Source organism: Megalops cyprinoides, chromosome 12, assembly GCF_013368585.1.
Source record: "Megalops cyprinoides isolate fMegCyp1 chromosome 12, fMegCyp1.pri, whole genome shotgun sequence".
Lineage (NCBI taxonomy): Eukaryota > Metazoa > Chordata > Actinopteri > Elopiformes > Megalopidae > Megalops > Megalops cyprinoides.
Window position 1 is genome coordinate 11,661,697 of NC_050594.1, and position 25,854 is coordinate 11,687,550.

Below are 25,854 nucleotides of genomic sequence, written 5' to 3' on the forward strand. Positions count from 1 at the left end.
AAGACGAGGGAAGTCTCCCGTGTCACCGTTGCCCCGCATCTGTGATCTGTCATCGCCGCTGTCACAAACTGAGCTGAGGACTGTTTGCCTGCATCTTTTGATTGATAAACTCTCCCCCATGGCTAGATGTGTTGTAAAATTGTTTTAAGTAGTGAGGCCGAGGGGTCTTCTCTGTCACCTCCCTGCAGGCAGAACTCGCCGTGGTGCGAGGTGAACATCACCCCTCGTAGGTTTAACTCGGACTGCATTAATATTACTGTGCCTTCATCACTGCTCTGCCTCATTACAACTGACGTTATAGTGAGATGTCACCCCTTTTCCTCAACCGGAGCGTTTGAAGTTCTTTCACAAAGGAAATAGAATGCCTAGAGTCACCCTGTGATAACATGGCTAGTGGGAAAAAAAACAGTTGTAAAACAAACATCATCAGACAGATTATGAAGGACCATTTTTGTCTGTTGCTGTTATTTCTTTGCTCTGGTGATTTGACAGTCAGTTATTATTTTGTTCAGTTCTGTTGATCAGATACTTGTCAAATAAAGACAACCAAGAATGTAAAAATATCTGAAATTAATTATGGCTTTCATTGTCATTTCTTGGGTTTTAATTACTGACAAGTGATGGCTTCTGTGCCAGACCTTATTATAGATGTGTTGTTCTTACCTATTATTTTTGTAAGTAATCATGTCTGTGAAATAGCCTGCAATACACATTATCTATTAAATCCTGTTAAAAAGTTTCTCAAACGTCTTTCCATTTTTCTTTTCTTTCATTCTAATTTAAAAACATTAAGGAAGATCAAATAGTTTAGACTTTTATATGTTGTTATTCTTGCAGATGTCACAGAACTTGCATGTCTAACAATGCATATGTAACATTGGTAATTAATTTACCAGCATCAGTGTGATATTAATATACCCTGATGTCCTGCTGCACAACAAGGCATTTTAGCTTGTCCAGTCAGACTCTACTAGAGCCATCCTCACAAGACATCACCTATACAGTGTAAAATAAAAAAGGGTTTTTTTTCCCCTATTCACAAATCAAAGCTTTAGCAGACTAATTTGCCCAAATAATTCATGAGGCCCTGTAGTCCTAAGAATAATATGAATGAAGCGCTTTGTAACAATGCTACATGAAATGCTAAATGTTTAAACATTGCATTGTAATCATGTTTAAGCAGACTGCATATTGTTTGCCGGTTCAATTAAGTATTTGTAAACATTTTCCCCTTTGAATAATGCCTTTGTGGACTTTTCCCCATGCTTGGTAATAGGATGACCGGCAACGGTTTAGAATGAGTGTGCGTTCTTCCTGATCAGTTGCAGAGGGATTTAAACTGTGTGTTTCTTATGTTCAGTAACGAAATATGCATTTCTGCTGATCAGTACCATTGAATGTTGTGCCATGATAGGATACTGGTAAAGACTAGGCATTGTAACCAAAAGGGTGCTGGTTCACTCCCAGGTGGGACACCGCCATTGTACCCTAAAGAGAGGCACTTACCCTGAATTACTGCTGTAAAATATCCAGCTGTTTAAATGGGAAATGTGAAAATTGTAAGCCTCTCTGGGTGAGTGCATACACTACAGAAATGTACTGTAGTGCCTCTTATGCCTGTTAAACATCACTACAGGATGTCAGTATAGGCAGAGACAGAGGAGTGCTGAGATTTAGTGCTTTTGCTAGCGCAGAATACCTTGTGTTTCAGGCAGCGGGTCACGCATTTACGATTTCATAAGGTATTCTAATAAACAGGTGACTCAAGGTGCATGGTCTGATATTTAAGGCTCACACACAGCCTGTGTATTCAGTCAAGTGGGTGTTCACAGTGGGGTGTGATTGGTGCTGCCTGGTTTTTCACCTCTAACACGACCATGGAATGTATAAAACGGCCTTAATATCATACCCTGGATGTGTGATCTTTTTTTTATATCAGCCCCCAAGGCTGAAATATCACATATTTACAGGCTATTCTGTGTCATTTCTGTTAAATTTCTTACTCAGAATGAAGAATTAATCAAGTACTGCTATGTATTGCTTCTTCCGATACAATTTGAAGTTGAGTGGTTGCTGAGTTCATTGGGAGATGTTTTGTAAGTATTGAAAAAGTAGTGACACCTTACTTTTGATTTATCACTGAAATCTAAGAGCAAAGCACTTTCCATTAAGATTGAATCTGGCCTTTGTCTTTCGGCAAGTCTGGGGGGCAGGCTTTTGGGGAGGTGAGCTTTAACCTGGAAAGAAAGGGAAAAGCAGCAGGGAGTGCTGCTAGGATGGAGGACAGAATTAGATGATCAGGAAAGAGACGGCGCTCCACACAGCCTGGCCCTCTGTGGAGGGAGCAGCATCAGGAGGGTTGGCTCTGTGCTTTGAGGGAATGTGACCACGTGATCCGTGCTGTCCTGTGCTGTCTGTCTCATAAGGAAAGTGCAGCCCATCTCACCAGCGGCCGTGACTCAGTGGAAGTGAGGCTTTACTTAAGGCTTGCTGTGGCTCCCGCTGTTTCTCAGTTACCCCCGTCAGTCATGATGACAAATCCAGACTATACTTATCCGGTCTGCAGTGGGAGAAGGTGGCAGGTGTTGGTACAGGAAGTTTTCTTTAAAGACGGTTGAGTTGTTGTTTACCAGCTACACGTATGATCTTGTCTGTTCTGGCCAAGGCATGCACACTGCGGTACACAAAGGGGACGGCGGACATTATTCATCTAAATGGTAAATTTAGAGGAAAGCAATGATCACCCCCGTTTATGAAGATTTGTTTTTGCATGTTCCTCATCTCCTTGACCTGCAGTTCTGAACTTGGCAGGCCATCAGAACTTCTGGGTCAGTCAGTCGGGCAACAGGTCCCCCCCATTAATGGCTGCGTGTCTGTGGAAAGGCCCAGCTGCAGTGCCAGTGCTGCCAGGGCTGTGTTCTGCTGTAGCAGATACATGTCTTCATTAGGTTGCCTTTGTGCTGCAGGGCTCCACTCGTCCCGTTGAGCAAACGGCGAGCCGAGTTCACACAGGGCGCGTTCCTACCCCACCACCAACTCCAGTGCAGATAATGTGGGCAGCCATGCTTATCATTGTTGATGTTTCTGTTCAGTGATTCCATCTGTCTAGCGGAGGGTGATTATTACCAGACATGGGGGTTTAAAGGCATTTAAATGGTAATGGATTGGACTCCCTATGGCTGAGATAGTAGATTTCAAAATGCAAATGCCGGAATAAGAGTTATGTTCCCAGCTTGAGCATGCGGTATGGTCCACTCAACTCAAACATTCACATTAAGTAAGTGTTAAGATGTCACCAGTCTTTATGACTGGAGATATGTTAAGTATCTCTGCACATAGCTGTAGATTCTAATGGACAGGGTCTTCCATTGTTTATACCCATAGGAGTGAACAGGAGCTTCAGTTTGCGTATTTGCAGCAGCCGATTTGACGCGATGATCAACAGCAGTTGATTGGGATATTGTGGGTCACCAGATTCAAAAATGCCCTAATGAACAGGAGGTCTTTGTGGGCAATAGGGGTCAAAGGTTACTCTGGATGTCCCTTGTGTTGCCTTGGGTCCCAGTGACTGAGGACAAATTTCGCTGTCATTTCCAGTGACCTAACGGCTACAAATCGCCAGTGGCATTCTCAGCCACAGGAAGTTGCTGGATGTTATTCTACTTGGAAGTTATGATGTTTCAGCGGCAGTAAAAACACACTTTTCACGTCAGTGAAAAGTGAATGCAAATGATTCAGTAAAGGCAGGGCATGCGCCCGACAGCCATCGCAAGGCCCGCAGAGAAATGACTGTTTAAGCTGGCCATAAAACGCCAACCCTGGCCAGAGGAGAAGGGGGGGGGGGGGGTCTGAGGAAATGGAGGTCGTGACCCCTTACCTATCTGACGCAGCACTTTGCGGGATATGATCGTCCATTATGGGGCATAAATCAGGAAGACGCGCTCGTTGGCTCCGCGACAGCTTGGTGTGAGCGGCATTGAGATGGGGTTCAGGAAAGCCGCAGAGAGACGGCCGCCCGGTCCGGTGATGCTGAGGGAAAACTCTGCCGTTATGAACTTCATTTCTCACCATAAAAGCTCTCAGGATATAAATTTTATTCCGCTGGCCCTGCCTGTGAGTGTACACACAATAAAGCGGACTGCTTTATTTTATTATCCTGGAGCAATATACAGCTGCGCTGTGCTGTCCCAGACTCTGTGATGAATTTTGTGTTCCTGCTCAGCGCTTTCTCAGTTATCTTCTCTGATGTCAGCATTCATGTCCTCAAAGTTTGACTCATTACCTTATACTTTGCTACGGCGCATGATAAATACAGTATATCTGCGTGGAGGGAGAAGGGGGCAATATTTAAAATACTGTCACTGAGCTTTCAGGGCGTATTTTATAGGAACAGTATTTTTCGGAAAACTGTGGATGGTAATGTAACCAGGGGATGCTTTGACCACTACTGCATGCAGAAGAGCAGCAATCTGACTTTTATTGCCTCAGCTGCAGCTGTAAATTGAGCATTGGAGCAGCAACTTTTGTAATTTAAATATTACCATTCTGCGTAGCTCTCTTTTTACATATATTTTCACCATTTTTGAATGTGAAATATTCATGTGACCTTAATTTAAATAATAAAAATCCCTTTCTCACATTAAGGACAGGTAGAAAGCATTGTTACTATCTATAATGAAATCAGCACCTCCCTCTGTAGACTTGCACATCTTTTATTCAGGTAAGCCTGGTTTCGCTCCCATCATTACATTAAATGGGAGTTCGTTGTGTGGATGTAGGCAGCGGTGTGGTGGTTTGGCATCCGGGCCAGGTGATCGGGCACAAAGTGCAGGTGCAAAGTTCAGTTCAGCCACCTCTATTATAACCTTGAATAAGGTATAATCTGACCTGTTTCAATAAATTATGCATTTTATACATGTGGAAAGCCTCAAATGAAATACCTATTTTTATTCATGTGAAAAGTGTCAAATGAAACCTCTACTTTATATATGTGAAAATTGTCGGATTAAATATCTGCTTTTCTTCATGTGAGTGTGGGCTGTTTCAGGCGTGCTGGAGCAACACTGCAAATAGTCGTGGCTTTTTCTCTTTAGTCTTAGTATATATTGTTATTAATAATTACATATTTTGTCAGTAGTGTTGCAAAGAGCTAGCCATAGTCAAGTAATAGTTTTTCAGCATTAGAAAGTGTAATTACAGAGAGGGAAGTAGAACAGGCACAGTTCATTTTAATCATAAATGCATAGTCCTACTTAAGCACACAGTGGCTGCCTTGTTACCAAGTGTAGCTTAGTAACCACAAATGTTTATGTGCGAGGGAAGACATCCATAAACACAGTCTTTGTGTTCAAGCCTCTATTCTGCATGGGTAGAAGAGGGCAGCTTCATGGATGGCTGATCCTACCCTTTCCTATTTCTGTAGCTTAACAGAGCAGGCAAAGAGTGAGGCAGTTCTGATGCTGTTTGCACACACCGTGCAAAGAGGCTCTTCATTTGCATTTATGCGTAGACTGTGCAACAAGGCTCTTCCTTAGCGTTTAGCCGATGACTGCGCAGCAGAGGGTTTGCATTTGGCTGAAGACCATGCAGCAGATGCAGGGAGGTGGGAGCGGGGCGAGAGGTAGATCCTGCCTCCCACAGAAGCGTGTAGCGTGTGTGCGGAAGTGTCCTCTGTAGATGTCCACTTTGATGTGATGGATGAAGATGGACAGGAGGAACACAGGAGAACAGTCTGTCTCAGCTGCTGGGCAGAAACCATTGGCTGCTTTGCCACTCTGAGGCTTTAGAAATTAAAAAATATATGTTCATATTTTTGGTGGGGGGGGGGGGGGGGTATAGAGCTTATTTTCATATTTGGGGGGATATAGAGCTTAGCCGTGCTCCACTTGTCTTCCCAAAGTGTTGCGTTTCTCTGAGCCCACAGTATTGAGGGGTGAGTGGGGATGAGCCAGAAGGAACACACTGCCAGCCGGGCAGTTGATCATCTCCCTCTTCCTGGAAGAGGGCTGTATTTGTTTTGAATGTTTGAGCTTACAGCAGGCGTGACACGCTGAATTGGAACAAAAGCATTGTTAGAGGGATGTGTACCTCGTAGTGCTCGTCTGATAAAAGAACAAATGCTCTGTTTGACAGGAGGATTCTGAACATGAACAAATCATTCCTTCTCTTTCAGACCGTCTCCTCTTAGACAACCTGAAAGAAAAAAGGATATTGTGCATCTGGGGGTGCATGGGTGTGTGGGTGTGCGGGTGTGCGTGCACATGCACATGGGTGTGTGTGTGTGTGTGTGTGTGTATATCTGTGTGCACTTGTATGTACTGTGGATGTGTGGGTCGGCATGCACATGCGTGCATGGGCGTGTATGCATGTAATGCTTGCTTGTGTGCGTCTGCATGTTTTTGTGTGTATGTGTGTACGTGCAATGAACAAAGTGGTAAGATGCAGGGTTCATAACTGAACGTTTGCTGGTTTGATTCCCCACTGTGGCATTCCCTCTTTACCCTTAGGCAAGGTATTTAACCCAGAATTGCCTCAGAAAATATCTAGCTGTGTAAATGGGTAATGTAAAAATTGTAACCCATGTAAGTTGCCCTGGATGTGAGTGTCTGCTAAATGACAATAATTTTTTGACTTGAAAATGAGTGGGTTTACTCTTATATTCAGGCTGTTTAAGTGTGCCCCTCTGGCAAAGTCTGGCAGGACATAGTCTGGCAAGAGTCATGAAGAAGGAACTGAAGAAATCCCTTTCATGGTGCATCCTCCTACACTACCACAACATTACAGCACCACTACACCACCCCTACACCACCCTGCATTACATTACCTCTACATTACCTATACACAACACCACCTCTACATCACCACCTACAATACTGCACTACTACTACAATACTTCACTACACCACCTCAACATCACAGCAGTGCTTTTTAACTTGACTCTTCTGCATTATTCTCCTTCATCACTCTGTTTTTCTGAGAGGGGTGGTGGTGGTGGTGGTGGTGGGGGAAAAATAGTATTTACAATCAACAAATTTTTCAGATTTTATTTGTATATTTGGTCAGGAGTGGCCAAATAAATGTTCTGCCATATTACCGTAAATATACTACTGTATATTTACGGAATGTATTCAGGTTACATACATTATGTAACATTACGTTATTGTCATTTAGCAGACGCTCTTATCCGACTTACATGTGTTACAGTTTTTATATGTTATCCATTTATACAGCTGGATATTTACCGATGCAATTCTGTGTTAAGTGCCTTGTCCAAGGTTACAGCAGCAGTGTGCCAGTGGGGAATTGGACCAGCAACCTTTTGATTATAAGCCCTGCTCCTTACCGTTATGCTACACTGCTCCCCTGTTAGTAGGTACCTTAGTAAAGGATACTCCACAGCTTCTCACCTGGGATTCAACCCTATACCTCTCTGGTTTTATGTCCAGGTCCCTAAACAATGTGTGCAACACAGAAAAGCAAAAGCAAGCTCAGAGAACAACTGGAAATTTTTAAAGCATCAGCGTCACAGGCTGCCAGCAGCCTGCCTCTGATCGACAGTAACATCCAGAAGCATCCACAGAAACAGCACCTAGCGGCGCGTACGGGCCCCGTGACTGGCACACACAGAGACGGCTCCCCTACTGCTGAGGGTCTTTGAGACAGGAAGACTTATACAGGAAGCAGCTGATCGGTGCTTAACCCATGGCACCTTAATGGACTTCCTGTCCTCATTACAGAATTTAGTGCACTGTAACAGCTGTTGTCGATCGATGGATCGACGGGTCTGAGCTATGGCCTATGCCGGTAGCCATTTTATCCGCCGACCTCAGCACTTCTGGCTTGGTGGACACACCAGCCTGAGCACTAACTGCTTTGTATTGTATTGTGTTTGTAATATAAATACGTTGCAATAGCTGCACTGTGCTATTACCATTACTCCATATCCACTTTTAATGAGCACTGAGAAGCGTGACACAGGGAACTAAATCTCTCCTTACAATGAACTAAACCTCCACCATTTCATTTCTGCTAATGAACTGAAGATTCCCTTTGAAATGTCTGAACCTGTACAGTTCTAATTACTATTTATATGTATAGACTTATCTTGACCATCAGTCACTCTTTGTCAATATGTACTCCAGGCTTGCCTTATCATGAACATCTATACACTATGGGATAGAAAGTGACAATTACTGGACCTCAAGGGCAGGCTAACGCCTATGGGAGAATCACACTAACGAGTAGCCCTCTCTGATTAGGGCATATCGCCAATGAGTGACTGTCTCTGTTCAAGAAATCTCATTAAAATTTAATCAACTATGGTCACTAGACTTCAACAGCAAGTACACACTGATTGCAAGATTTCAATAATAGGAAACATCTCTGGTTGTACGATCTTGCAAATGAGTGGCTGTCTCTGATTGTATGATCTTGCTAATTAGTGACTGTCTGTGATTGTGAGATCTTGCTACTGAGTGACTGTGTCTGATTGTGAGATCTCTCTTAAAATGAGTTGCCTCAAATTGCAAAATCTGGCTAGTAAGAAATTGTCTTTAATCCTGTCAGTGTCATCTATGATTTAGCTACAGTCATGCTATAAAGGGCTTAAAGGTAGTAACATTGTTTTTTGTTTGTACAACAGTGTCATTTCGTTTTATTTTTATGCGATGTTAAATGGAGTCACAGTCTTAAGGAATTACATATTTTCTTAATTCCTAAGTTCACAAAGTGTCTGTATTTTGACAGTGTTTGTCAGGTACATCTGGTTTGCTGCAGAGATAAGCCATTATTGGAGTTATGGTTTTTATTGATAGTCTGGCATTTCCTGTATAGAACAAAGACCAACAATCTGTTTTGTTTCAAGCATGAAATATATCAATCATTCCATGTTAAGCAGCAAATTTAATTTGTTTTTTTTTTTAGTCTCTTTTAGTCACTTTTTTTTTTAGCATTTTTCTTTAGAAAATGGGTAAAATTGACAGGTTTCCCCCTTGTAGTTTGTTTCTGTGTGGCAATTACAGGATGGGAGGCCTGTGTTAACTGTGAAGTTTCTCAGTGTCTCAAAGGTCCAGCACACTCACAATGTTAATTGTTAACTGTTAATCACAATGCATCCAGACTATAGGCGGGGCTTCAGGGTCAGTCAGACTTACATGAGGAGAATGTTCAGTGTTTGGTTTGTGTTCTGTTCCGGAGATTTCCAATGTCAGCAGGAGAGCGTATCCTTCTGAGACAACATACCCCTTGTTAAGCCACATCCCAATTGGAAGGTCACATTGAAAGTGTCACTTTGAGATGCCTTAATTGAAGTCAATTTGCCGGACACTGTATAACTGATGTATCTTTCTTGAAACAGGAAGAAAGTTTATTATTGTTTTGCTTTTGGGAATATGACAGCAAGTGAAAGCATGCTCACTCATGAGTGATGATTTATGTCTCCATGGGGGTAGTTTTCTCCATGGCAATTTATCAGACTGACAGAAATCGGTCTGAAATTCTCTATGTGTTAGGATAATTTATGTATTTTAAGTGAAATTAGTGGTATTGTTGCATGTGTTTGCTTTAAATAAATGTAACTAGCCTACCGAGCTAGCTAGGCAACCTTTAAATACCAAGAACCCAGGCAGGTAGCTAAACTTGGGAGCAACGTAGCTGCATTAAATTTGCCAGTAACTATGCTGTACTAAATGATTGAACTTCCGCACTGATTGATTATGACTTGACCTGATAAGAATATCCCAACTTGTCATCTGTTCTAAAAGGAGGCAAAGTTAGTGTTGCTTCAGTGACATTGCATTGAGTCTTGAGTTCCAGAGAAGGCAAAAAGAGGGAGCTTGTCCCCTCGTCAACTGCAACCCCTCCCCCCCCCCAGCAAATGCGCAAAATCACCAGCTTTGTTACCAGGAACAGAATCTGATGACCCGTAAGTCTGCAGAATATGCCAAGACAGCTCAAACCACTGCAGTCAGTGGCTTACACATGCAAAGAAATCCAGAATAAGAAAGCAGACATTTTAAGCCTTCTGCCTTCCACCCTCCTCATACTGTCTACCCACTCACTGGCCCTGGGCAGCATTGCTGGGACACAAGGTGTGGTGGGCAGCCCTGGTGGGGTTTGAGGAGAGGAGGGCCCCCGTGCTGGAACCAGGCACATCTGAGTGTAGCGGAAAGGAGAGTAGGACTGCTAAACATATACAGCACCTGAGTACAACATGTAGTGTGATCTTTATGATCTCTTCTCACTTCAACATTAATGTTATAATATACCATGCCATTCCACTAAACTATTCTGAAGATAAACACTACTCTGATATGCAGTTAAATGGACTCATAAAATGAAAAATACATATACTCACTGTATACTGTATGGATCTGTATTATATGTGTAATATATATACATGCATATGCATATAATATATAAACACCCAATTGGCAGGACACAGAAGAAATGAAAGCTGTGAAACTCAATTCTGTGACCGATTTGCCATTGGTTTGCAGGAAGGTTCTTTTCTCCGTGTTAACGATGTTTATTAATATTCATAAGCAGACGTGCGCCCGTGTTGAAAGTGTCTTCATTATCCCCTGATGGACAAATAAAGAAGAGACGGCGTGTTGCATGGCGAGGCTGTGGAATATGCAAATTTAAAGGAGAAAACTCTATTTGTGTCCAAAAATGCAGTGCTGCCTCCCCTCTCTCTCTAATTACACGCTGCTGGTCGTCTTCACTTATTCTTTTGTTCGCGAAAGATCGCGTATAATGGTGAAAGCGCAGAAGTGAGACAGGTTAAACCACAGAGGAGAGGCACTTGGACAAACAGCAGAAGGAGGTGTGTTTGAGGCCCTGAGGAGATAAAGAGGGTTGTTATGTCTTTGTTTTTTATGAAGCGTCTTTTGAAAAGGCTGTTATTCTGTGCGGTGATGTTCGGCCGCTTTCTTTGCTGGGCAGGTGTGCCCTTTGTAACTGTTCACTCCGTCCTAAGATTGGGTATCAGCTTGTTTCACCATGGAAACCTGGGGGGGCGGGTGAACACAGCAACATTCTTCTCATGTTGTTATCATCTGACGTTATTATTGTTCTTTATTTTATTCCAACTTGTCTCCTGGACTTCTCTTGTTCAAAATAAGCATTGTCCAATAGTTCAGAGAACCACTCACATTTGAAGCCTCTTGATAATGTTTGCCATAAGTGGTTCAGTGATGCGGTGTTCGTGGTCAATAGGAAGGACTGCAATATGTTTACATCAACAATACAATATATCTGTATCTGTATCTGAGCTTCCTCAGACTCTCCAGGTGTGTGGTGCCTGAAATGGTTCTGAGGTCCAGTGGATGGCCCCAGCCATTGAAACAAGGTGGATATGAAAGTACAAACAGATAGGCAGTACAACACAGTTTGCACCATGAAGAGAATGGAGGTGCTTTCAGCTGTCAGCAGCTCTGAGAGATTCAGAGACCGGTGCCTTCACAAAGTCCCAAAATCAATCCACTCTCTTCACTATAAAATCGATTTCCTTATTGTTGCTTTCTCTCTTGTATAGAAAGACTTCAGATTTAACTGTCATGTTTTCAGAGGGGGAACAACCTTTAAGTGCAGTTTAGCAGGTTTTTTTCCTCATAGTATAGAATCATTACAGAATCATATCATGAAGTCAATAAAGGGAAAGGATTTCCATTTAGTAAATATATTCCCTGGATTGATTAAAATCCCTATGTTTGTAAATACCCATTGCTAAGCAGTGTGTTATATGCCTCTTTTTACATGTTTTATTGTCGTATTGTAATGATGTTGTGTTGCAGGGAATCAGGAAGGGGTGGCTTTCTTCATGTTTTAATATGACATGTCGGATTTAGTACACAGAATATGATGTTTTACTGACATACAGCCAGACATTGTGTTAGACATTCTGATCTGGGCCTGAGTGTGTTTTGAGAGTAATCCTCCCACAATCCAAATCGCATAGCGTGTCCAGGACAATAGAATCAGAGAAATTTCAAACTAACCTCTCCAGTGTATGCTTTGCTGACTGCCGTCCAAATGGTCTGTATTGCATCTGCTTATTTTTACAGTGTTGCGTTTGGAAGAGGATGGCCCAAGAGTATTGAGACAGGCTCTTGTGTGCAGAAAAAGTTGTGTTCAAAAACTGCTGTGTTTCATAATACAAGCCTGTGCTGCGTTAAAACAAGTGATCCTTTTTGGCTCTATTAAGTCAATAATTAGACCACACTAAGCTAGCATTCCAGTCAGACACTCAGCTTTCGTATGCCACTGTGCTCTCTATCTCTTTCTCAAACAGGTCTGTTCTGATATATTTTACTGCTGTGTATCCTTGCAGACTCTGGACTACAGTGTGTGTGTGTGCATGCATGTGCGTGCCTGTGCCGATGTGTGTGTGTGTGCGTGCACGCATGTGTGCATTTGCATGTGTGAATGGTTCTGGACAGGGCACTGGAAGTTACTAGACTGCACACCTCCTTGGCTCAAAGCACCATCTTCCCATCATAGACTTGTTTTGATTTTAAGAGATGCATCATTCTGGCACAGGAAGGGGGTGCAGTGAAGGTAGATTTTCCTTACTAAGTTCCAGCAGATCCATATTAAGCATGCTACATTGCCAGAGAAGAAGCCACGTCTCGACTTCATAATCTGCTAAGTTTGGCCCGTCTCAAGAAGCAACCTTTGAAGCTCGGTGGACTGAAGGGAAAAAAAACTGGGATTTTCACAGGAAAACTTTGAAAAGAGCAGCAGCTTTAATTAAGATGCAAGCAGTTTGTGTGTTTGCTTTAAATGAAATGCGCTGATTCAGCTAAACTGAGAGAGAGAGAGAGAGAGAGAGAGAGGTCGTTTTGCAAGCCCTTCAAGTAAAACTGTCAGAAGATTTAAGGGGAAAAAAGAAAAAAGGGGAAAAATATTTGACAGACTCTTGAAGGGTTTCAGTTATCAGTTTTTAATTGCCCAGCTTTGCAGTTTAAACACAGAAATTTCCCCTTCATCTTCCTGCACTTGTAATTACATTCCTGCCAATGTCATTCTCTTGTTAAACAAAATGGAGGTGCGGTGTCTTTTATGCGGGCTGCCTGTTTGACAGGCGCTGAGCGAGCGTACTGAAGCACGATGGCCTGATAGCGAAAGGGAGGTGAGTGGGACGTAACGCTCAAACAGACAGACAAATGTCACCTTGCATTATTTCTGCATAATTTAACCTTCCCCCCCCCACATAATCTGCACAAAACCATATCTTGATGAACAGACTTCTAAGTTAGCGAACTCAAAGTTTGAATTCTATTGACAAAGGAGTTCCTTTCTCTCTGTGAATATGAGTGAAGGGATCATTAGTTTCAACATTTTCCGCTGATCTCATACACTCTGCTGTTCAACATGTGCTGTATTAAACAATGAAAAAAAAAATCAATAAAGAAAGGCAAGACCGTGCATTCTGATCAGTGTGGCGTTATCTCATATTTGATGAAGTGGAATTTGCCTTCATATGAAACCCTGGGTGGAAAATGGATTCAAGGCTGTCATCAACCAACCGAAGCCAACTTCAGTGTTGAAGTGCAGTACCTGAATATACGGATATGAATGCATTGCCACTGAACCACTGAACCACTGAAGCAGGCAAACAGTAATGAAACACCCAGTCAGATTCTAGCAGTGCTACAGAGAGCTACAGAGAGAACCCTGCTGTACCAGGGTTTCTTATTGGTTGATATATACATACCAGTAGTATTTTTGAGTGAGTGAGTATGATGAGTAAGATTATGAATGAGTGAGTGTGTAAGTGACTTTACGAGTGAGTGAGTCAGTGTATGAGTGTCTGTGTCAGTGCAGGGCTGCATCACAGGAAGTGATTCTAAAAGGGAGGCAACACACCGATGTTGAAAAGAGTTATGGTTTGCTTTCTGTCTGCAATGGCAGGTAGCAGGTTATGTCCTGTGTGCAGCTGCACTACAACGGCTCTGGCAAAATCTAGGCTGTCTATTGGTCAGCGACTATCCATTTATACAGCTGGATATTTACTGAGGCTGTTCTGGGTTAAGCACCTTGCCCAAGGGCACAGCAGCAGCACTCCTGCAGGGAATCGAACCGGCAACCTTTGCAAGCCCTGCTCCTTACCACTACACCACACTGCTGCCCACAGGCCACAAAATTCCCCCTTGTTTTATTAAAATGACTAATCTACCATGGTGCAATTTCCTTTGTGTGTTTGAATGTGAAAATAAAAATTATGTGTTTTTTCTTGTTTGTTGTTTTGTTTGTATTTTTGTTAAAGTTGCCAAAATGAAAGATGCCCTTCTGGGGCTGTGTATTATCAATACTGGGATGTCAAATGTTTCCATTTCGGCTCTGGTACTGGTAACTGTTTAAAACTTTAAACAGTATTGCATCAAACTTGACGAAACACTGATCCTTTACTGAATATACACAAGCACTCCCTCTGAAGGTCTGTGCCATATTTAAAATTCATTTGGAGAAGAGGTGCCCAGAAGTGATGAATCACGCTCACGCACAGGTGTGACACACAGGTGTGGTGACAGAGCCTTTTCCAGTTGGTGGAAGCAGAAGGCAGCAGGCTTTAATAAAACACGATACTATAGTAATGCAGCTTAAACTGGTCATGAAGCGCATATTTTAAAGTCAAATTGGTTTTGCTAAATTAATTCACTGATGGCCTGTGAAAATTATTTTTAAGAAGCATTTGTCTGAGCTCTTATTATGTTTATCCTGAGTGTATCGAATAGGTTCTTTGCCAGCTTGCAGTCTGATTCATCTAATTGCTGAATGAAAATAACTTACCCCGTTTAATAAATGTATTTTACAGGAAAGATACTATTATCATATTTGACCAAAACTGCCTGCAGCATTTTTTTTTCCGCTGTGAAATAGAGACGGTTCATGTATGCGTGCTGATGGAGCTGTTAACCTAGTTTCGTCAGGGGAGGGGGACACAGTTCACCCCTGAGGTTTATCAGCCACAATAATTATTGTATTATGTAAATGAAGTACAGACAATTTTTTCATTAGCGGAGTTGGAGTCCCCAGATTAGTATGCAAATCATCTGGCCGGTGTCCTTGCCGGTGGAGTGAGTTTAGAGCTTGTTCCTTTCCCATCTGGAGACTGCAGCTCTCTGGTCTTCGGCCTGTTAATGCAATCACAAGTCTGCTGCTCTGAGATGTGTGCTTTAGATGGTCAAGTAGAGCTGCTAGCTGACCATTATGGACAGACCTTTTCTACCAAGATAGCTGATAAATGTTGAGTATTGAACAATGTAGTTCATGTAGGGGTGTCTTTTCTGGGTTTACCCCTCGCTGAAAAGACACCCATGCATCATTAATATTAATGTTCACCATTTCTTTATTGTATACATAATGATGAGAGATAAATATTTTTTCATTAAATGAGTAAGAAGCATTTATATTGTGCATCCCTGTCTTTAACAGACTTAATATTTTAAATGATTCAAAAGTTTTTACCATCATAAAATGCACCAGAACCTCACAGTGGGAAAAGGCAGGGTTGGATCTGATGGTCCTGCACCTAACTGCGTTTCAGTCCATTTATGGAATGTGGAAAAGTAGAGTCGAGTCTTGGGAACTTAAGTTGAAACCAGAAGGTTGTAGGTTGAACTCTCAAGGAGGCAGTGCTTTTGTTAACCTTCAGCAAGGTACTTCATCTGGATTGCTTCTCTACGTTGACACCTGCATTTTACAAAAGCAACTTACAAAAGTGCACACAAGATGGCCATCTGTGTTCAGTATGGCCATACACCCAGGGTGAAAACAATGCTGAAGTGCATTTCAGACTGAATGCCTTCACAATTCCCAAGCTCCTCCCAGGGTGTGTGCAGGCTGATAGTAATACACAAGTCCTCAGTTTGGAAAATGTTCCTGTTTTCTGTTTCCAGTTTATGGGGTGAGGCAAGCAGTGGGGGCTGCGTGGTCGAGAGCATGTGTAGTGCTATCCATGTAGAGATTATTGTTACTGCAATTCTGGGATGTGAGATAGATAAAGGACTCTTTGGGCATTAGTTCTGTAGATTCATATATCGAGCCTGAGCAGGATTTAGAGGAACACATGGACCTTTTTGCCAGTGATAAATGATTTTCTGTTGCCGTGAGCGTTTTTCATTTGCATGTATTTAATCTATGATGGCTGTACCAGTGAACAGACTATGGCCTGGGCTCTGCTGAATCATCACCTATTAAATGGAGATTAAGCTGCACTAAGAGGACACAAGTTATTAATTTAGTATTGTTTGGTACTATATATATATGTATATATGTATATATCTTGTTGGCATTGGTGAATTTATGTAAGTTCTACTAAAGAAGTTATTATGAAATGTGCAAAATGGACTATAGTTTCATTGGTCTTCAGGTTCTCCAGAAGGACTCCTTTACTGCCCCCCTTTTAAACTCTCAGATCATTCTACAGAATGTAAAATACAGAATAACACGCATTCTCATTACGTTTGACATTTGAAAATAATTATAAACTGCCTGTGCCTTTCAGATTCTGCCACCTTAGAAAACATTTCCTGACTTTGCAGAATATACAGAAGCAAATTTTTCCAAGTATGGTGCACACAGGATTTAAGCAACCCTTGTTTCTGTGCATCAGAAAGCACATTCAGTTTGTTCTGGAAAGCCTAAATAACAGTACTTTTATGGAGCTATTCCCCATATATATTATTATATAAGATTTAAGCTTATCTGGAGATTGTAACATGTTTTGCACAGTGGCTGAAATACACAGCATGAAAGGTAAGAAAGCTGTTCAGCTGAACTGCTCTCTCTCTCAATATTTCACCAAAGAAGTAGAGACTTAGGTTTTTAATTACTTTTCACATAAGTTAATCTTAGAAATTGCCTCATAATTTTGAGCAATTAACCAAAAATGTGTACTCATGTTATTTATTTGCAAAAAAATCAAAGATCAAAGTGCATTGCAGTTAGGTTAAAAGATCAAGGACTTGTCCTCTGCCAGTTATTGACAGGCATGCCTCTGTGAATGACTTCTGCTCTTACCTTTCAGGGGGCTGTACCTTTGATGACGGCCCTGCCCAGTGTGACTACCAGCAGGAGCCATATGATGACTTTGATTGGACGCATGTCAGTGCTCAGGAGGCGGCATACCTGTCCTCCCAGCTCCCGCAAGGTGAGGCACCATACCCTCAGGTATCTGCTAGGACCCAGATCTGAGTGACAGTTGACTGCACCAGCAGCTCATCACCACTGCTGGTGCAGGTTGATTTCCCTTCTGTTACAGAACAGTTGTGATTTCATTAGCACTCAGCAATTCCCCAGTTCAGCACTCACTTTGATTCAAGGCTTTGAGTATAAGGAACTGTTACTGAACTGCTAGTGAATTGCATGAGCTCTGTTAATGTTAGTGTTAACTGACAAATGTGTCACAAAGAGAGCTGGCAGGTAAATATAGGGTCAAATACACAGTAGTTTCTTTGATACAAAGAAAACTCCCAATGGCATTAATAGTTGTAAGTAGTATAAGTAGTAACAGTGGTAGCAGCAGTAGTAATAGTAGTGGTGGTGATGGTAGTGGTTGTCATGTTGTTGAGTGTTTGCTCCTTTCCTTGAAAAGGGTCTCTCTGCAATTTATGTGTCTTCTTATCACAATACTCTCACTGTAGCTACAACAGGGGATTTTCATCCTTAAGTCTCAAGCAGGTTCAATTCCAAGTTCTCATCCAAGCTCTAAAACAAATAATTGCATTTGTATCACCTCACTTCCAACAATAATACAGTCAATCAACCCAAATTCCTGCTGCCTAGCCTGAATGAGGTTCCCAAATCACGGTACATCCTTATTTAGAGGGAATTATTAGGATTCAGTCTTCATCTTTCTTAGAGTTGCAATGCAATTCTCAGTCATAACTGCAGGCTGAAGGGAAATGAGCCATTTCATTTCCCAAGGTAGTACTTTTGTACTCAAAAGAAAAAGGACTTTTCATACTGTAACATGAAGTCTGAAGATCACATCATCTGAACGGTCATAATATCTAAATAAGGTCAGCTGGGGCTCCACAGAGAGTAACAAAAGGTTATTGTCCTCGGAACCTTGCTTATTAACATGGCGTGACCTGTTTTTTCAGACAGGACGGTGAGCACATACCTCAGCTCTACATTGGCTGATTTCTCCCCTTAAATGACATTAAGCAGTTGATTATACATGGCTCAAAGTTTGTTGCCAGGGAGGGGTTTTCAGTCTGCTGAACTGCTGAATTTCTACAAGAAAAGAGTGAAGGGTTTCACCTCTCTAATGAAGATGCATTTCAGTTTAGGATCCATTAACATGTTGCGGGGAAAAAAGTCCTGTGCTCCATTTAAATGGTATTTATGAGATAATAAAACCCAGGGAAAATGTTTTGCTGGTTGCACCAAGGCTATATAGACCAGCCTTTTTAGGCCCGTATGGAGCATATCTAGCTGAACTCAACCCCAGGGGATTTTTCACAGACCCTACTCTGAAGCTCCAGTTAGATTCAAGGTGTGATCATGTATCCATGTAGAGCTGGAAAGGAGTATTTGGTTAAGCGTTTTATAATGCTCCATTTTAAAGACTGTGCTGTAGGGTTGTTGCACTCAAAGAGTACAGATTCTCACAATTATGGCATGTCTGTGGTGTTCCATCTACAGAACACAATGCAGTTCACTCATACATCTCCATAAAATTCTTCCTTTGTGTGGTTTTGTTTTGCTTAATATGAAAGGACAATGAAATGGGGAATCGAATGAAATGCGGTATACCCATGAACCTTCTTAAAGCAATAATTACTAAGAATGATTACTATTAACATTAGATGCCGCTCTGTAATTGAATCACATGCTGCAAGGAGTAACTGACTCAGAAATATTAATCTGAAAATAATAGAATCTATTGATTTAGAAGTTTAAAGAGAAACCCATTACAGTTTTTCAAGTTTTAATTTTCTTGTGGTTTTTTTTTGTCTGATTGCGCCCACATTCCTGTGGAAGGAAGGAGTGAGTAGCAAAAGAAGTTCTTTGATTTAAAACAAAGAGACATTCTTAATTGTCTTGCATTTAAACATGGCTTTGAGCTTTACACATGACTGCATTGCAAGAAAACCCAAAGTGGTTTTTTTTTCTTCAAGTAGCTTTTGTCATTTTAGTTTTGTCACCAATACTACTGAGACTACTAACACAGGAAATTCATTAGGATGAAATTAGAAAAACTTATAAACTCAAAGCTGTTCTGCTATGTGAAGGGGCTTATCTGTGAACTCACAACGAATATGAGAGAGGTTTATGTTGCAGGTAAGAAATGGTTTCAAAGGGTCCTCCCAGGCTGTATGTCCCTCTGTCTGCCTCACAGTGGAGTAAGTCCAGTATGCAGGTCTGAATACTGAAGGGTGGGCCTGTAATGAGTTTCTCACACTGAATGCACAAAGAAAGAGAGAGAGCAATGTGCATTTTCATTGATTTGATCCATGACTCAAAGTGAATGCAGACTCAAGTATTTCCCTGAATGTGTTCAGAGTCACTCAGTGGCCATGGAAAAGATAACTCCAACACCATTCAGGGAGTATTTAGTGTACATCACTCACTGTCTATGGCAAAAATTCAGCCTATTGCCAGTGATTGTACACAGCCAATAACCAAACCATTCCAATGCAAGGAGTTGTCAGTCTGCTGATGGTTGTCATCTAGACCACAACTGTAGATCCCTAGGCTGCAACTTCCTAACTGTAACTCTGAGTACAGTAAATGCACAGTCCACTTCTGCATAACCCAGGCTACTACTGTATAATCCATACTAACAAAAAAAAACTCATATTACTAATGTATAGTCTAGTCTACTACTGTAAAAACCAACAGTACTGCTGTATAACCAAAATTACTACAACATAATCCACAGAACTACTTTATATGCCAGACTGCAGCTGTAAAAAAACAAGGCTATTGCCATAATAATCCAGTCTACCAATTAGTCACCAATCTGATTATGAGTAAGACCAGTGGTAGCTCTGGGCTAAACTTTGAACCAATTGGATGTCTAAGGTATGGATGTTGCCTTTAAATTTCTGTTGGGCCTGTGAGAGTATGAGAAGTGAAATTGTAATAAACAGAATTATAGCATTTTTCATGTTTATGAACAGGGATATGATTTCCCACAAGTCTATGTTTTGAATTTCAAAGGAGGCAGAGACATAAAGATTAACTACACAGAGATGGCATTGACTGAGGGGGGGGGGGTGCATAAGAAAATTAATTACAGTATCAATTATGTGTTCTAAAGAAAACTATTCTGATGATATTATTTGTAAGAATTTTGCAAGAACCCTCAGGGAACATTTTAAAGTAATTAAATGAGTCATGTAGGAAACTGCGAGCTGAGCTCAGATAGTTCCACATGTTTGTGAAGATGTAGTAAAATTACTTCTGGTTTCAAACTCCTCTTTTTTGTGGGCAAACGTTGTTTTGAAGGAAAGGTTACAAGATTCTATCAATTCAAACAACACTGTCCAATTAGCTGTTAAGGCTATGCTATCCTGTGCTATGCTATGCTATACTTTACTATACTATACTATAGTGACTTAGGAAAGTCATTACATATTGATAGTCTTATGTTTTTGTGATTTTTAACATTTTTATTAGGCTGCAGAGTGGATGTAATCACTAATACCCAAGTAGTACTGTTTGTTATTGTAGTTGTTGTTGTCAACCAACTGATAAAATAGACACACAAAACACAGGGCAGGTGAAGATCATTGCTCTTGCTCAGGGTTAGACCCAGTCTAGATGCCTGGTGCCTAGAAGCTGGATTCAGTCCCATATTGCAGGAGTTGCAGCTTAGAGTTGACACTTAAAGAATCCCAGCACGCATGATTTAGCAAGAGAAACAGCAGAGGCCTGAGTAATGTGGTAAAGAATTGGCCTCACAAGTGGCTCAGTGGTTAAGGTGCTTACCTTGAGTGCAAGCTGAGCTCTACGGCCCAGGTTAGATCTCAGCCGAGGTGGAACAAGTTGGCTTGGTGCCACCGGGGATAGGCGTGGGCATACTGGCAGGGCTTGTTCATCTCACAAGCTCTCAGGAACGCTGTGATTCGCCAGGCGCCTGCAAGTTGCTTGCATGACATGAGGGGATTAGCACATATTCTCCAATGAGCATCCATTGCACTGTAGTGCACTGTGTGACTTGCAGTGTGAAAAATGAGTCGACTCTACGCAAATGTGTCGGAGGATTGTATTGAATGCCTTGCTTAGCCACTGGGAAGCACTTATGTTTTAGTCTTAATAAAGATTATTTATACAATTATAAACAAATGATTTTTTTAAAATGAGCATTCTCTCTTCCTCCCTAACACAAGGGTTACAGAACAATGTGTTTCCACTCCATAGTCTACATTTAAAGAAGACATGTACAAAGAAATCAGTGCATTCCTTATGAAGAAATTGAATGACCTTGCTTAAGGTATGAGTGCATATGCTCATTTGAAGCAATTAACAACAACAAACAAACAGGTGTGAGCTTTTTTTTTTCCTGTGGTCCATCCTTAGATCTTTAAAGTTGCTTTTTCTCAAGAATCAATATCTGAGATATAAACAGCAGATTTTCGTGATTCTGGCTTGTAAAGATTTTGAAGCCTTCAGCATTGCTCAGCCTCATGGGTATTAGTTCAGTTTTCAGCTTGCTTAACTGCATTCCAGACAAATATTGTTTTTGTGCGTTCTGACACCTTGTGATATATGATATATGTACAGCAATAAATAGAAAAGAACCAGAAAACTATTTCTTTTAATGATACAGCTAGTCTTTGAGCAATGTGTATGGTAGGCTGTCTCATGCTGAATTCACTCATTTCAGAAACATTGATTTTCTTGCTGACAATGAACTCAACCCAGATAATTGTGGCTATTATATTTATCTGCATGTTCTGGCCCATGTGAGTTCAAGACCATTTCCCTTATTCATCTGCCTCTAAATGCAGTTTGTTCATTTATATTCTAAAATCTAAATATTTGTAACCCTATTTTACGTGTTTTGTAGGCATATATGTTCGAGTCACTCTGCATCAATATTAAAGCAGTTTATTGAAAAAGAGAAGAAATAGAGGGTATCATTCTCTCCAGATATACAGTTCACTTGGTCCCGATATTGTATACAGAACACATCATTGTTGAAAAATACTGATGGAACAGTTCAATTTCTTGCTGTTTTACATTGTGAATTTTAAAATGATGCATGCAATAGAACTAGCCCATATAAAATGTATATCAGCTCCACGCCTTGTTAATATATGTCTTTTGACAGGCTGGGGAGCCCACAAGTCCTATAATTTTTCATGGATTTCTCTTTGCTTCTGCACTTAGAAGCATGCAAGCATTTCATAAGGAAGCCTTTGGTGTTGGGATCAGGTCCCTGTATGCATGCTGTCTTTGGGGCTTCAGGTGCAGGGGATTAAATTCATATCTATGGCCCTGCATCAAAAAATTGTAATATGAAAAACTTGTAACATGAACTTGAACATGAAAAAAATATCTGTGCTATGAAGGGTTAACACAATATTCTCATACATTGAAGACATTTTTTTAGGCGTTGTAGACCTTTCCCCTTTTTTCTTGGCTCTCTGAAGGATCATTCTCATCTCTCTGTTTTTAGTGTTATACTTGGATCATTTCCACTCTGTAATAATCTCTGTAGCTGGGAAAGAGACATGGAGTTTCTCCAACTTCTCATTTTTTTTTTCTCTTTTCAACTCTTTGGAGAAAGACAATGGGTAAATAATACTACAGATGTTTGCAGTAAAACTTTCCAGGAGGTTTTTCTTGTGAGGAAGAGTGGCGTTTATGAGGCATTGGGGGTGGGGTGGAAGGAGAATAGGGAATTACCCCACAAATCAAATAAACACAGTGCAGCAGCCAAAATGCGTTTGAAATGTACTTTCTTTCCTGAACATTATAAAACATTAGGGCACGATGCCTAAAAGACACACATGGTCTCTTTAGTTTGTCTCTGCCTGTTTTGATGAACATTGCACTCGGAGTACATTTCTATTCATTGCGTTCAGTTTAGGGATATGTAACAATGGCTTCAGTGCTCTAAGTTCAAAATCGCAATAGCAATAGTGTGGGTATGTATTTTTCTACTGCTGTTCAGTTTTTAGGATTTTGCTGTACATGCTAATTTAGTTAATATGCTCTTGAATGTTCTGCCAGGGAGTAAATAGTGAGCACATGCTCACAGATCATGACAAATGGTTCTGATCTGTCCACACCTGCTGTCTGTCTCTAGTGGAGACATGCAAAATGTTATATTCAGATTGCTCTCAGATGTTAAAACATGCAAGCGTATTCCAAATGCATTTAATAGGGTCTCTTGCGTGTTCAGTGAAGCTGGTCTAAGTCATTCCCAAGTCCTAAAATGGTGACTGTTTGGACAATGGGCATAAAAGCATGTTGCTATAGTATTGAAAGGCTTGTATACATACATACATACATACATACACACATATGTACATGCATACATACATACAACACAAACCAAGCTTCAGTATGTTGTACCAAGGAGTTCATTGTCAATCTGTATTATTCAAACGCCTTAGCACCTTTGTCTTTGCATGAATTGCTGATTAACGTAATTTGTTCATGATTGAAGTTCTACTTTATTATGGGTTTGAAGTCACGTTTCCACAGTAGTCCAGCTGGATGTGTGCAGGTCATGTCCTAATTTCCCTTTAAAACAGCAGGGAATAATCCTGCTAGACATATGTTTTATGATATATAAAGACAAGGACTAGCACCAATATAAAAGCGAGGTTTGGCCCTGTTTCACAGTATGATACCCAAGAAGAATCCTGTATTGTTGGAATTTACTCTGTACATTTATAGTGCTTTGTCTGTCCTTTTAATCATTGTACTTGTTTGGTCAGTTCCAGTATGCTTCCCAATGACACAAATACCTCAGTGGAGTTTGAAATTAATTCATTTGATAGATGTCAAAACATGTTTGAAAAATAACCCACGGCAAATCATTTAATTGGACATGCAAGGTCACACTGTCAGCAGCCCTTAAAAGGTAGGCACACCCAACCAAACACTTTCCCCAGGCTGGAGTGTTGCGCCTGTAAATGAGTGCACTACAGGTGTGTTTCATCCTGTTTCTCTCAGGGTCTTATATGATGGTGAACTCCTCTTTGTATCCTTCAGGGTCTTATATGATGATGGACTTCTCTCTGTTCCTCTCAAGGTCTTATATGATGGTGAACTCCTTCCTGTATCTGTCAGGGTCTTATATGATGGTGGATACCTCTTTGTTTCCCTCAGGATCGTATATGATGGTGGACTCTTCCCTGCACGACGTTGGGGAGAAAGCCCGCCTCCTGCTGCCGGTGATGAAGGAGAATGACACGCACTGCATCGACTTCAACTACCTGCTGTTCTCCGAGGACGGCTCCAGCCCCGGCACACTCAACATCTTGGTGAAGGTCAACAAAGGTCCCCTGGCCAATCCCATCTGGAATGTGACCAGCTACACAGGTGATGACTGGCTGCGGGCGGAGCTGGCCGTTAGCACCTTCTGGCCTAACGAGTACCAGGTGAGGCTAGGACCACTTTGACCCTCCAACTGCTCATTGCATCAAAGACAGCTGTGGATATTAATGTCACAATTTTTAACTGTAGTAGCTGTGTATAAATGTGTTTGTTCAGATCAGTCAGACTGTAAAAATCAGAATACCCCCGGTACTCAGTGTCGTTCCACATCCAAGAGAGAATTGACTTTACTCCCAATTAGATTTTCAAATTAGCCATCGCTCGCTGACTGAAAGGAGAAAAAAAGTCATTACCCTATAAATAATAGCAATTATAAAACAAATTATTTAAGTCAGAACAGTGCATGCAGAGATATTGAACATAATTACATGTTGAATTATATGTATTTGCTTAGATTGATTAAATGAAATAAAGTTTATCTGTTTTGTTAAATTTTAAACAATTTAGATCATTTCATGAAAAATGTTATCATAAATATTTTATGACTAATATAAAGAATGGACAGATATGTCAATAGATAAATTATAGCTATTGAATTGAATCTGAATTATTATTCCTAATTTGCTATGGTGTGTATTAACCAGTTCCAGCATGTCCTTTATGAGGAATTACAGGACACACTATATTAGAAGTTCAGTGAAATCACATTTTGCACAAAATATGCAGTTTACCATAGTTGTCGTATGCATGCTGGAAAAGTCATTATTTTGTTTTCTTTTCATGTTCTGCATTACCATTACATCATTATTTTATAGAATTCTGACCCATCACTGCATAACCTCAGATCCTTGAAGAACGCAACTAATGATCAGACAAAATTATTCAACCAATAAAAATGCATTTGTCAGATCATTTTGCCTAGCGACTATGGGGCACTCATGGTGTTGTTCATTTTTAGTAATGAGCTCAGTGCTCTCCCCCATTATGATTTCAAAATTACAAGAGTCTTTAAAGAAAGTCATATTTCCACTCTGTGAGAAGTGCTGCTCAGCTCAGTAACATACGTCGCCATAGTCACGGCCTCGTGCATTTGATACTGGCTCTTGTTCATGAGTGGATGATGGTGTCCTTGTTTGTGTAACATTTCATGTCGTTTTGCCAGATGCCCTTTGTGCTTGACTTCTAGAATCACTCTGGGTAAGAGTGTCTACTTAACATTAACCATGTAAATTTAATGGTATATGTACTTCTGCATTACTCAGATTAAGAGCATCTACTTGATGTCAACAATGTAAACAAATATTTAAATGTACTCATCTTGTACATTGCTCTGGATAAGAGCATCTGCTTAAGCAGCAAAATGTAAATGTCACGATGCACAAG

General features: G+C 40.9%; 1 protein-coding gene across 1 annotated transcript in view; it reads left to right on the plus strand.

Moving 5' to 3' along the window:
- Positions 1–25,854, plus strand: part of LOC118786673 (receptor-type tyrosine-protein phosphatase kappa-like) — a 125,959-nt gene that overhangs the window by 13,718 nt on the left and 86,387 nt on the right. The window contains exons 2-3 of the mRNA XM_036541900.1: positions 17,033–17,155; positions 24,304–24,575. Coding sequence (XP_036397793.1) covers positions 17,033–17,155; positions 24,304–24,575 — 395 coding nt within the window. The remainder of the gene's footprint in view (positions 1–17,032; positions 17,156–24,303; positions 24,576–25,854) is intronic.